Source organism: Lagopus muta, chromosome 13, assembly GCF_023343835.1.
Source record: "Lagopus muta isolate bLagMut1 chromosome 13, bLagMut1 primary, whole genome shotgun sequence".
Lineage (NCBI taxonomy): Eukaryota > Metazoa > Chordata > Aves > Galliformes > Phasianidae > Lagopus > Lagopus muta.
Genome location: NC_064445.1, coordinates 158,465 through 171,809, shown reverse-complemented (window position 1 = coordinate 171,809; position 13,345 = coordinate 158,465). Strand labels below are relative to the sequence as shown.

General features: G+C 43.2%; 2 protein-coding genes across 3 annotated transcripts in view; both read right to left on the bottom strand.

Moving 5' to 3' along the window:
* Positions 1–937: 937 nt before the first annotated feature.
* LOC125699688 (adrenodoxin-like) lies at positions 938–4,405 on the bottom strand. Its single transcript, XM_048959504.1, has 4 exons — positions 4,157–4,405; positions 2,527–2,651; positions 1,884–2,013; positions 938–1,638 (listed from the first exon to the last, which is right to left on the bottom strand). The coding sequence occupies exons 1-4, from the start codon at positions 4,333–4,335 to the stop codon at positions 1,518–1,520; spliced, it is 555 nt and encodes a 184-aa protein (XP_048815461.1). The 5' UTR covers positions 4,336–4,405; the 3' UTR covers positions 938–1,517.
* Positions 4,406–10,039: 5,634 nt separating this feature from the next.
* MSN (moesin) overlaps positions 10,040–13,345 on the bottom strand; it is a 39,630-nt gene continuing 36,324 nt past the window's right edge. For both annotated transcript variants that reach the window (XM_048959372.1, XM_048959371.1), the window contains exon 13: positions 10,040–13,260. In XM_048959372.1, the coding sequence (XP_048815329.1) occupies positions 13,096–13,260 (165 nt within the window). In that variant the 3' untranslated portion in view covers positions 10,040–13,095. The remainder of the gene's footprint in view (positions 13,261–13,345) is intronic.

The following is a 13,345-nucleotide window of genomic DNA, read 5'->3' as shown; positions in this document are numbered from 1 at the left end:
CCCCTGGCGTTCAGACGAGGTCTGACGGTCAGACGCACCGCATAGCGTTTGTATTTAACAATAGGCTAAAGAGCTGTGGGATGGGTAAAGACTATGCTCTCGTTTTCCTGAACTGCTCCAGGTCGATCCTGGTTTGCAAATTCAGCACAAACCTGGAGGATAATGCAGGAAATCTCCGGAAGGAGGCAGAGTCATGAGACAAAATCATTTTATGTATTTAAATCATTTTATGTATTTTAACACCTTTAAAGGATGCTTTCCACTGCACCAGGATGCTTAAGCTTGGCTTTTGCAGTTCTTTCAGATTTAGAGGAGGATTTGTATAGCCAAAAGTGCCTGTCCTCCCCAGTACAGTATTAGGTCTAATGAGAGATATTACCCCTCTCTACAAAATTCATTTTTCACCTATCTAATTGTAACGCTATGAAGTGATGGGAAGTACAGCAATAAGAGCAGAGTGGCAATATCTTCAGCTGCAGCAAATGAGGACAAAACCAAAACCAGCAGCTGTGGATGCAGAAACAAAGGAAGAAAACTCATTTACATTTGGAAGGCCTCAGGTAGGCAGGGATCTCTAGCAAGATACCCTCTCACCTCCACTGCCAGCCCTTAAATGGGAAGGGGTGGATTCTGGCTCCATCCCTTCCATCATCAGCTGCATTGCTTGCATTTGACCTCTCCTGAACTGGCCCTGCTTTCCCACCAGGTGCTCCATCAGGTTCTGACTTAGCATTTCCACTACATTTGATTACATGTCATGGATTCTCTACACCATTCTGAGCGAACATGTCAACCTTGCCACCTAAAACAAAGGGGGGGGGGGGGGGGGGAACAGTGGTAACTGAGACAGTAGATTACTACATCTAAATTCCCCCTATACTAGTTCTACTGCAACCAGACTGATGTTACAAGAAAAGCATATTTACAGACCTAAAAGCCTGATTATTAGGATTTTATTTTATGTACGCTGCAATACATTAATGAGAAAATGTGTTATTTAGAGAAATTAGCATATCATGGCACATAACAATTCAGTGACATGCATTCAAATGCTCCTGCTAAGCAGACTAAGATTGTCGATGTCATCAAGCCAAGTAGCACAGTCTTGCTTTTGGAACAGCTATCTCTTCTCAAGCTTCCCAAATTGGGAAAAATCTGCTCTGCAGTTAAGTAACAGAACATCACAGAATTCCCAGTAGCTACATAGAATAGTGGAATACTTAAATTTAAAAGGAGATGAGTTACATACAGTACAAATGTTTACTGCTACCAGGGAATTGTAAAGCCACATGTTTTCATCCAGTTGTGCTCATGAGAGCACTTAAGCACTTATTTAAAACTTATGTTGAAAATCCTAGCATTAAGCTTTGTTTAAATAAGAGATTTGCTGAACAGTCATATATACTAAACCAGACTTCTATTGTCTAACGTAAACCAGCTGCAGAGTACTGGTGTTAACATAAAGCAAAGTGTCCCTCCACACCTAAGGAGGCAGGTTGTGAAGGAACTGTTTCTGGTTACTGCTTGCTTTGCTTTCCAACCTCCAGCTGACTCCTAATATCTGATACTTCCACGGGGACCTGCACTGTCAGACCATCCATCAACTTCTTAATGCGCACCTGGCATCCAAGGCGAGATCTGAGAAGAAAATATTAAGTGAAGTTCATTTGTTTCCACAGTAAAGGAAGAAATTCCCAACTCACATTGGAATATTTGGTCCAAGATTACTTTTCACAGAAGCAAAAGACCCAACAGAAAACAGCTCTAGAGGCACAGTTGCAATACAGAACAACCTGTTCCTTTGGAAATGGGTGCCAAACAGGTGCTGAGAATTTGTCTCAGCAGGGTTTTTAGCATCTACTGCTGCCAGCAGGTATACTTACGTCTCTGTGAGTCCATATGCCAAGTCTAACATGTCCATCTCTTCATCTGAGATGGCATCCAGCTTTTGAAAGGCATCTTTCTCAAAGATGAGGTGGCAGGTGGAGCAAGCTAATGTCCCTTCACATGCACCTGGTGGAAAAGTGAGGAAGTGGCAGCAAATCAGCAAAAACATTGGGGTAAAGAGAGATGATCTTTGGAAACAGTGGGAGGAAAGGTCCTTTAGCAGACCTAGAGCATGTCAAAAGAGACACCAGAAGACACAGCAGATGAAGATAGACTTCAGCCTGCCTCTGCTCTGGGAGGATCAAGGTTTTCATACTCATACTTCAACTCCAACCAATGTGCCACTGGAATTCCAGAGGCAGCAGGGCGGTAAGTGTGGAAAGACAGCCCAGTGAGCAGCTGTTGGGACAAGAACCTCACCAGAAAGCAGATGCAAATTGAGACCCCAGGTTTAAGCAATTCAAGGAAAGCAGACTGCATAGCTAAGTGCTAATGATGAAATTAGTGAGAGAAATGTATGCATCCTCCCTGTGCTTCCTGGTCTCATCAGAACACAGTACTGTGTGTGCAGTTGTACTATTCCCAACTACCCACTGGACACAGAACTCCTTAGAGTACATATCCATCTCCAACACCTACCAAATCCATCAATGGCCAAGTTTTGGTTGACTACCACTTCCAGCAGACTCTCCCCTTCTTTGGCCGTGGTTGTGAGTCGCTCTCCATCCCGATTTATAAAATGCACTGTCACTGAATCTGCTGAGCTGTAGGAAAAGTTTGCAAAAAAATCAGAGGATCCCATCTTCTCCTGCACATCTGCTGCCAAAGCCTTTTGGCTGAATACCTGAGAGATTACACTACACACATTAGAAGACATTCAGGTTGCCAGTTCTCAGTGGAAATGCACAAATAAGAGCAGTTCAAATCTGAGCTGACCCACAGTATTTCCTATTTTACCACACTTCTCTCAAAATAAATGTTCAGCTGTGAGTGAATAAATGCAGAGGCCCTGCACTGCTTCTGCTTGGGCTGGTGTGTTTGTAGGCATTAGTATGTTGCGGAGCCTGGGATGTTAATCCCAAATGCAGTAATAACAAGAGAAGCCCACAGGATCTAATAATAGTAAGTGATAAAGGATGTTGTCATTCACTCATCATTTCTCCCTCCCTTCCCAAGGGAATTGCTTGCTGACCATTCCTTTTCTGCTTGTTATTCCTTCACAAAGTGCTCACTTCTTGTGTGAGCTCCATCACAGTGGGCTTTCTTGTGATAAGACATGCTCAGCCCAGCTTACAGAACAATCATGCTGAGTAACGTCCTCTGCGCTGATGCAATCCTTACTTAGGAGAAATAACTGGTTGTGTTGATGGCCTACAGGATTTAATCTAGTAGTATTAAGGACAAGGCCATCAGCATCACTTAATGCTGAGTTGGGGAAACAGCATCTACAAACAAGAGAGAAACAGCATTCATTCCATCTCCTCCAGATCAGGGCAACTTCTGACCAACATTCACAGCACAGTTCAACTCACAAACTCAACCGCTATGATGAACTGCATATCCTAACCTAAGTAAGCAGCCTCAGCAAAACCCAGCATGTGACGCTGCACTTGGAAGCCTGGCAGGACATAGATGATGTGGTCTTGTACAGCCCCTGCCACCTACAGCCACCATCTCAGCAGATGAGCATTTGATCTACATTCCCCATATCTTGTCAGGAAGAACATTCCAGGAAGGCATGGCAGTGAGGATTCCAATTGTCTAGAGAGAGTATTTTGCTTCCTAGAGTGGCAGACAACATCAGTTCCCCACTCTGCATTTACAGCAGCAGAGATAAGAAATGTGAGAAAATCTGCAATTCACAGAGCACCTCAGTGATCATCTCACCTCTGCACAGCAGGATGCCCAGGTACCTGACCTGCCTACCATCCCCATTCCTCAAAGGCCTCATGGTCCCTAACGGGACCTCGATAGTGCATGAATTCATGTGCCATATGATATACTCATGTTCAGAATCCAGGCACTAGCTGTGGCCTCCATGGCTTCAGAAGCTTCCAGAAACAGGGGAGCAGTACCTCTCACAGATCAGTTCCCTAAACAATCTTCATCCCAGATCAACATCTATGTAGCCTTATCTGCCTCTCCCTTACAGATCATGCTTTGCACCAGTTTCCTTCTGTGGGGGCCAAGGTAGAGTTCAATGCATTTCCCTTCTGAAAAGGTACTTCTTAGTTCAGCGATATACAGGTAAGGTAAGGATTTTACTCACCTCGATTCCCCAGGAGAACACTGGAGCTTGCATGTGGAGCTGAAGCCTCTTCTTGACGTCTGCTTTGATCGTAAGCAATTCTGCCCAGTCACCTCACAGAAATAAACAAAGTGAGTTTTACTCACTTTCAGTCCACTTAACAAGGGTCGCATGAGCCCCGAGATGCCTTGAGCTATCATGCTACTGAGGTCTTTCTTTGTGCTTCCTGGGATGTCTTCTGTTGCAAGGCAAGCTAGAGTAAGAGTTATAAGTATGGTGGGGGGGAGGAGGGGGGAATAGAAAAAAGTAAGGACAGCCTCTCTGGGGAGGGAGGAGGAGCGGGAGGAGTTGTGCATGAATCTTGCTGCTCTCCAGCCCACTTGTGGTTGTAACAAGGCACTCAGGGGTACTGAGCAAAGTACTGTAACAAGCATCATTTCCTCACATCAGTCCCCATGGAAGATTCCTCTTGTTTTGCCTTCCAGACTTCCCTTACAGGAACTAGCCCTAAATCCAAATTTTAGGAGCAGTGTTCAGTGCAGTGTCTAACTATATTAGGGGACAGGGAGATGGTAACAAACTGACTATTGGAAAAGTAGAGTAATGGAAACACTGAAGGCCTGAATGATGGTGCCTTGTGAAGACACGTGGGGGCCCAATCAGTTCTTACACAAACAGGGTGAAAGGCAGACTTACTCAGACATCCTCCTGACATGGACAACATCTGGCTACATCGTTCCCCAGTACTGCAGGCTCCCAGCTGCAGAATGCGAATATTCATTCATACACTTCCCAGGACAGTCACAAAAAAGCAGCCACGGTTCTTTCAGTTGTTAAATTCTCCGTTGAAAAGTGCCACAGAGGCACAGATAGGTATCACATTTCACAGTAACTGATATTTCATGCTTGTGAAGCTTCCAGAGAGGAAACTTCCAGTTTGTTTCCTGAAACAGTGACATCAGTATAGTGTTGCTCTGCTCCAGGGTAAATCACTTTGCCTGAGAAACAAAACTCTGCAGTGGACAGTTTCAGTTTTGGTTGGGGTTTTTTTTGTTTGTTTGTTTAGTTTTTTTTTTGCGGAGTGTGAGAACAGCTCTCATCTCAGGATCCTGAATTGTCCCTCCAATTAACAGTTCACCATTCATTAGGATGCTTGATTTAATCAAGTTTTTTAATGAAATAATATAATACTAGCCGGCATAAGCAACAACTTTTGAAATTTGACTTTTTAATCACTCCATACAGGAGAAAAAAATCTGAAGTATAAGAATGAGAATTGGCTGGAAAACGTTCCTCTCTCCATGTACTCACATCCTGTGCCCAATCCTGCCTTCACTTCTCAGGCACCATCAAGAGGTGCAGCAGGCAAAGCAGTGATCCAAACAACCAAACCACAAAGCATCTTATCTCCAGCAAACCTTGAAACAAGAGATAAACTAGATGTATGTGCAGCAGTTTTCACAGCAAGGACATTCGTGTGTTTGCCTGACACTGACCTCTCTCCTTGCCAGGAACTCAGAGCACAGCAAGTGACAGGTCAATGCCACCAGATGGAAGAGAGCACTGAGAGGGAAGTCAGGCCTGAGATCATCACACCAAATCCTGCAGGGAGGCAAGCAGCAGTTTTCTTGTGAAAACAGAAGTAGCCATGATAGGGTGGGATGGAACCACGTCCTAAGCTGGGCTCAGATATCCTGTGCTAAGGTCTTTGTAACAGCGAGGAAAAAAGTCTGTTGGTGTCAGGGGTTTTTTTTGGTGTTTGTTGTTGTTGTTGTTGTTATTGTTTTTGGGTTTTTTTTTTTTTTGTTCTTTTATTCCCTTACTTCTTCCTTCCAATTCTATCTAGCAGCATGCCTAAGAGTAAATCCAGAATTTCCAGAGCAAAACTTCTTTCATTTAGTCCAGGATACAAATAGAAAGCTGTTAAATAACTACCCATCCCATGGAAAGAGAAAAGAAAGATAGAGGAGATTTAAAAATCCCCACTAAAAAAAAAAAAAAAAAAAAAAAAAAAAAAGCCCTTGAAAATGTTGCTTTGAAAGTCAGCACACAATGGGAATGACAGGCACAGCTGAAGTGAATCCTTAACTCTGTTTCATAGAAATTTGGTAAAAGTCAAGTTTCCACCAGCAAACACACATGCACATGCCTCTTCTTGCTCACTAGCAGGTCAGGCTACCATCAGTGCAGTGGCTGTGCTGACACATCTAGTAACACCTTAGCACACACTGGGAATGAAGAGATTTTCTAGCCTGAAATACATTACCCAGTTTCCTCTGCACCAAAGGACAATTTTCTTTCCTCCCAGTCCAGGGACCCTCACAAAAAATTTCCAAAATATCTGTGAGATGCAATTATCCTCCCCACCCCTGACTGTTGCATAAGCAGAAAACAGATCGATATCAGCACAGCATTGGTCCAACAAGACTTCATGCAATAGTGTTGCAGCCCTCCAGAGCCAGAAGCGTGCTCAGGCTTCCTGGATTCTATCTCCATCTCCTCCAACCATAGTTGGTTTCAGGGCTTCCAAATACACAGACATGGTCAGCACCAGGCAGACTTACACTTGTTCCTTTGGGTAGACGCACTGTGCAAACCTGAAGAATTCTTCTGTTAACTTCGTAGCTTCCAAGAGACTGCAGTTGGACAGTCATGATCTAATCTTGTAGTTATTAATGTACATAGGTATGCAGTTCTGGGTTTGTGAGAGCAACTTCACTACCATTGAATGAATATCTGATAAATTAAGGGAGGAATAAGTCCATCCTCAGCGGGAGTGGGAGGAAGAATCAGCAGAGGCAACCTTTCCTGCAGCTGAGCTTCCACAAGGACAGAAAGGGGAAGGGATAGAAATTATATACACAGAAGAAACTGTCCCAGTCCCTACCCATGTGTGAGCTGCAAGGTATACAGATGCCAACCAGGTCAGCATATTGTCACCTGCTTTCTCCAGTGAAAAACTGATACTTGATAAAATTCAGGTTCTTAACAGTGGAACTCGCAAAGTAAAGTAGTCCAGACAGAAGAAAGGAACAGAGCAAACAGCTCAATGAGTCATGACAAAGTTGAAGTTCGGCATTCTGTCCCAGCACAGAATTGGCTCCATTATTGTTTAGAGGTTTGCGAGTAGGGCAGGTGGTCTGGCCACACGAAGGTAAGGCAAAAAGTCTGAACTGATTTCCATGAAATCGCCAGACTCAGCCACAGCTCTGTTCTACCTTGGAAGAAATACATCACCCTCTGTGTTGTGTTCTATAAGCAAACAGGACAAATTGTGCTTGTTCTGCTTTCTCCAAGCCCACAGGACCGGGTAAAGAGGGCTGCCCCAAAACTGATGTTCTGAACTCAAACCTACAAAGCGCTTACACCAAGTGAGCTCAAGTTTCTGAAAGCACTGACCAGTAGGGGCCAAAGGGTTCAGGGGAAGGCTTTAAATATGCCTCTCTATATATCTGTCAAACAATACTACCATTTTCTTGCTCTGGCCTTTCTCCAAGGTTTAGCAACTTTAGAATTGCTGAAAACAAATGAATCAAGGGACAAATTCTCACCACTGGAAGCAAGAGTGCAGTGCTATCACCAAAGATGAGCTAATGCTGCAGCAGGGAAGCAAAATGAATTTAACAGAGCTCCTTGACAACAGCCACCTCTGGCAATGCAGCTGCTGCTTGGCTGGGTGAAGGCCACTACAAGTTACAGCACCCGGGCAAGGCCTTTATTTGCAGCTTCTCTTTCAGTCAGTCAAGGATGCTTCAGAGATGAATGGGAAGGGACTATGTCTGCATGTGAAGTACAAACGAGCTACTCTATAACCTTCTAAGTCAAGAGCAAGATATTCCACATTCCCTTGACCCTCCCTCTTGATTGGAGAGCAACCCTGGCTTGTATTTCTTGAAAAGAGCACAATCAGAGGCAGTAACAGTGACAGGGATTTGTAATTTTCCAACTAACTCTGCTCACTAGAAAGCTCTAAGAGCGATATTAACACACAGAGGAAATGCCTTCTTAAAAGATGATCCTGGAAAGAACTTCCAAAACTCCTTTATTCAGACTCACCTTATTCTTTCCTTTCTCCTTGTTGTTCTGTTCTCTGTAACAGCTTCATTGTGCTATTTGAGAATATCAATCCTAAAATTACTAGTAGCTTTGAGGGAGCTATCACACTGAACCAGGTGTGCATCCAAGCATTACTTTGTAGCAGCGACCTGCATCATCGTCCCCAAGCTGCAGACCTGCAAGACAAAAGCTAGCCTTAGCCTAACTCTGAATATGCACTGCAGCCCAGAGCCTCTTCTTAGAGATGAGCTGATTTTCCTGCAAGGAAATGTCTGACATCACACATGGATTCAACTTGCATATGACTATGCAGCAGTTCTGTGTTGACATCAGTCATAGATGAATTACACTGTTCTCTGCCAGTTGCCACGTTCCGATTATAGGTGGAAGTTAATTACACTGCATGCTCAGGACTGAGTTATACATAGCTGAGGAGCACTCAACAGAACAGTCACACTGAATGGCACGGAGAAAACTAGTTGTACCTGTTATTCTGTGCTTCCTCAGTAGGAGATATCCTGTCCTCATGATTTTCAAGCAGTTGCCACACAACTGTCTATGCTTAACACACTTCATTATTGTGCTTTGCAAGAAGTTGGAACACAGCTCATAGATGCGCCTTCTCAATGAAGAGCCACTACAGCAAGATTCATGAAGTCTGAAACTTCCCAGGTCAGCTGACACGAAACATGGAATAAATTCAGTTTAGTATCTCAACCTGTCTAAAGATAGACTAGGATGATCACAGAATCACAGAACATCTTTGAAGTGACCCACAGGGATCGCTGAGTCCAAGCCCTCGCTCCACCCAAAATTCCAATCCTGCATCTGAGAGCAGTGTCTAAATGCACCTTGAGCTCTGGCAGCTTGGGGCCCATGAACTCTGCCCTGGAGAGCCTGTTCCATGCCTGAATACCCTCAGGTGAAGAACTCTTTTCCTAGTATCTAACCCTGATGCAGCTTCACACTGTTTTGGAGTCTCCAGATCCTCCAGAAACATAAGCGTGAGAAAGCATTGCCCACCTAGAAGCAAGTGCAGTAAATGATAGAAACCCATTTGTGAGAGCTGCATTTACAGATCAGCATGCTTTCTCTTGAAGAATGCACTACAGCAGTGTTCAAGTGGACATTGCAGTTCATCTGGTCTTGTTTGGGTTTATTTGAATCCTGGAAGGAATGAGGAAGACCATCCTACAAAAACTGTATCCATGCCAAAGCCAATACAGATTTCAGAAGTTTCCATTGCTCCAAGTTTCTCCTACAGTAGCAAATCTGAGCACCAGCAGGTTTTTTTAGATCTCTTGCCTTATTTCACAGTGTAGCAAGCAGGAGATAGAGGCTATGCAAAGACCCTCTTAACAACCACATGAAAAGCAGACACAAATGAAGATCAAACAGTTCATCAGCAGAAAGTTGGCAGTGGCCATATTCCTCCATCACTGGGCCCTGTCTTGCATCCTTAGGAAACACAAACAGAAAGAAAGCCAGAGCAAAGTAGCTGTGAAACAAATGAGGTTGAAATCAACAGTGAAGGGCCAGGCTCAGACAAACACAGGTGAGACGTGCAGCAAGGCCAAGGCTGGCGACCTTCTTACAAACTCACCTGTTGCTAGATTCCTCCAGGGCCTGGGCACAGCCCTACACACCAGGTGTTCAGCTGGCAAATTCTTGAAGCAGTTTTTCCTCCTCCTCTGGCTGCAGAAGTTAAATGCGATACAAATTTACCCTCCATTAAATTAAAACTTACACTCAGGCTGACCTTCTATGGGTCATGTGTCAGACATCTAACTAGGAGGCACACTGCTAGACTGAAAGCAAACTTTAAGCAATCATCCAGACACCATCTGCTGAATTTCTCTAAACTTTATTGGCACTGTAGGAAGAACAGGGTATGGATTTTAACAGCTCCTCCCAAACAGGAAAAAAAAAGCCTTAATATCAAGGGTCTATTTGCAAATAACCACATGGATCCATGAATTACTCCATAACCCTAAGAAAATGTGTTTTATTATAATCCAGTAAAAAGGCTGGTCAAAAAAATAATAATTTACAGCGACAACAACAACAAAAAATAGAAGAAAAAAAAAAAGGAGAGAGATAAATCAAGCCAGGCAAACATTTGATAAGGTATTTCTTCTTCCCTCCCTCCACCCCCATGAGGAGTAGTTATCCATTTGAATTGGGACATGGAAAGGAAGAAAAACAAATCTGAAAAATAAAAATTAAAAAACATGCCTACAAATCTCACTGTAATACTGAAAGCTTCTTACATTAGTTTTCTTGCAAAATATCATTTCTTTATAATACAGTATATATTTCCAAGGGAAGGGGACCATAAACACATCCTCCATCCCACGACTAATATTTTCTAATTGTGCATAGCTAGAAGTATTGAAATCAAATATCATTAGATACCACTGGAATATAATACTGCTTAAGAAGAAGGCATAGCTGAAACAACTACAAAGAGTGAGGTCAGGTCACTGGCACAGGCAGTTCTATTCTATATTGGACCAACTGGAGCTAGAATGATTTAAGAAAAAAACCAAACCTTATAAACAAGATATGCCAGCATCGTAACATGAGTTCAGCAATGTTGTGTGAGCAGAAAGGTTCACTGTTTTATTATTTGAACACATTTCAGGCACTATATATCAGATTGTTAGGAAACTGTTTTAATGTAATAAGGGCTTTATTTCCCTGCAAATGCACCAATAGTTGCTGTGGACAGAGCAGAAGTGCTGAGAACCAGCTTTAAAGCACCAGAAGAGAAGTGTAATGGTTGTCTGCTCCACCAGTAATGAGACTCGCATAGAGTCAGTGCCAATAACCCTTCCGTACAGAAATATGCAAATCCGTTCTGACAAATTTAACTGCAATCTTCCATTTGTGACTTTCAAAGTACTGGAGCATATGTTTTTGGTCAGCAAAAACTTCCTGCATTCCCATGTTCTGTCCAGGAGGGTAAAGGGAGCTCCCATACCACTAATCAGGATGTTCAGAAGTAGCACACTAAACTTCTAACCATAGTTCGGTTGATTGGTGTTTCCATGGATTACTCACAACATGTATTGCTTCCAAAAAAATACAACACTGGTGAGGTTGTTTCTAGCAGCCCAAGGAGTTGTTGAGGAAATACTGCAGTTCATTAACACTGATGTGGACATTTCTTTTTTGGCACACTCCTCCTTTGCTTATAATAGTAGGAGCTGAAAACACTTCAGCATTCAGATGTGAATCATCATGAGCAGTGATACCATACAGATAAAGAGGACATCCACAAAATTGAGAAAGATTTAGAATCACATTAATTTAGAATCACATTAGGCAAGAAAATAAATCATAGGCTAGCCCCATTACTTTCTATATGAACAAGCTGTACTAAGAAGGGCAAAGCAAATGAAGACACCATTGTAGAGGAAATCCATCGTTAAGAGGCCTCTTCTAGGGGTCCACATTTCCTTCTATAAAGGATCAAGGCTAAATCCAATTCAACCCTGAGCATACAAGGCTGTTCCCTCCTTAGAAATGACAAGGAGGACCCTGGGTAGCCTGGTAGGAATGGATAGAAAGTGATTACAACAATTAACACAGGACGAGTCTCCCCACAGCCACCACTGTCCTCCTCTTAAGAGACAGAACCCTCTGAACTAGAAACTACAAGAAGGCAAAGCATCCTTCTGGAGGAAAAAAAACACACACACACTCGAGCCAGGAATCTGGCAAAATGCTAGTGAAGATTAAGGCAACAGTTGGACAAATCTCATGACCCTCTCCCTTGAAATGCTGCTGGAAGCCAGGAAGACACAGCTACGGCTTTGTTTCTACATGACCCAGATACAAAACAGTTTTGGTCCTCGGCTTTTCTTCACTTTTTATGAGTGTATCTATTTTAAACAAAGACATCTGAGCTACAGTAGATCCATACAGTCATAAGGCACCAATGACTACATGCAAAAAAAGGCCTCATGGAAAAAAACTGAAGTCACCCCATCTGACTAGAAATGTACTGCTTCAGCAAAAGAAATATAGTCACAGGAGTTTTCAGTTGTTTGAATTTCTGCTTACGCCTTTCCATTTTCAGTGGTGACTTCAAGATGAAAGGCAGTGTTCTTTAGCTATCTCTGCCTCACTAGTTACAATCAAGTCGGACAAAATAACAGCAAACAAAGCCATTTAAGCCATTTACCCAGAGGAAAACTTATTCCAGAAAGCCTGGAAGTCAAGGCATCCAATACATCCCACATCAGTGAAAATATTTCAAAGGCCTCCTTGTGATTAGGAAATTTCATGTTTCATCTTTAAACAATAAAGGTAACACCAGCAGGAATGCCACAGATTCTGTTTGGTCTGCTTACATTTAAAGGACAAAAGCTTTGGTCTTTTAGAAACTAAGTCCACATTCTACCTCCAACCCTTCTTCCCAGACTCCGGGTTCTCCATCTCAACTACGTGATTCAGACCCTTAATGACATCAGAAATTTAGATCCTGGCCTCAGAGCTTAATACTGAAGCTTGTGCAAGTTAGTAGGAAGGCACAATGTCAAACTGTTAGCACTTTATATAGTTCAGAGAAAGTATCTACTGGCCTCCCTACTCAATGAGAGAGAACAGTTACACAGCCATTTCAGTAAGCAAAACTAACTAAATGCAGTACGACTTTACCCAAAGTCATAGAATTTCAGATTTGCCCTAATACAAGTTAGCTTTCCCAAGCTGCCCCAGGAATATGCAAGTGTCGTTCTTTCTTCTGTTGCTGAACTCCAGCATTTACCAAAAACTCTATAAATAAGACCATGGTCGCTCTTCTGTAGTGGTTCCAGCACAGCACGATTATGAGTGAGTGATGGGAGAGGATGAGAAAGAAGGGAGAAGGGACTGCAGAGCAGCAAGCGCAGGGGAGTTTACATGGACTCAAACTCATCAATGCGCTGCTTGGTGTTGCCCTGCCGAATCTGACGGAGGGTCTTGTACTTGTCTCGGCCCAGCCGCATGTTCTCAGCGTGGATCATATCATTGGCCGTCTTCTTGGTTTCATCCCGAGCGTTTGCCAACTCTGAGGAAAGAGCCTAGTGAAGGGGACAAAGACAGCAGTGGGTTAGCCAAGCCAGAACCTCAGTGCCAGGCAAGGAAGTTCCTTGTTAATCCTCCTAC

Coding starts and splice junctions, on each gene's coding strand:
- LOC125699688 (XM_048959504.1), bottom strand. CDS start 4,335: ATGATAGCTCAAGGCATCTCGGGGCTCATGCGACCCTTGTTAAGTGGA. Junction 2,652..4,156: donor TGTTCTCCTGGGGAATCGAG/GTGAGTAAAATC, acceptor CTTTTCCTACAG/CTCAGCAGATTCAGTGACAG. Junction 1,639..1,883: donor GCATATGGACTCACAGAGAC/GTAAGTATACCT, acceptor TTTTCTTCTCAG/ATCTCGCCTTGGATGCCAGG.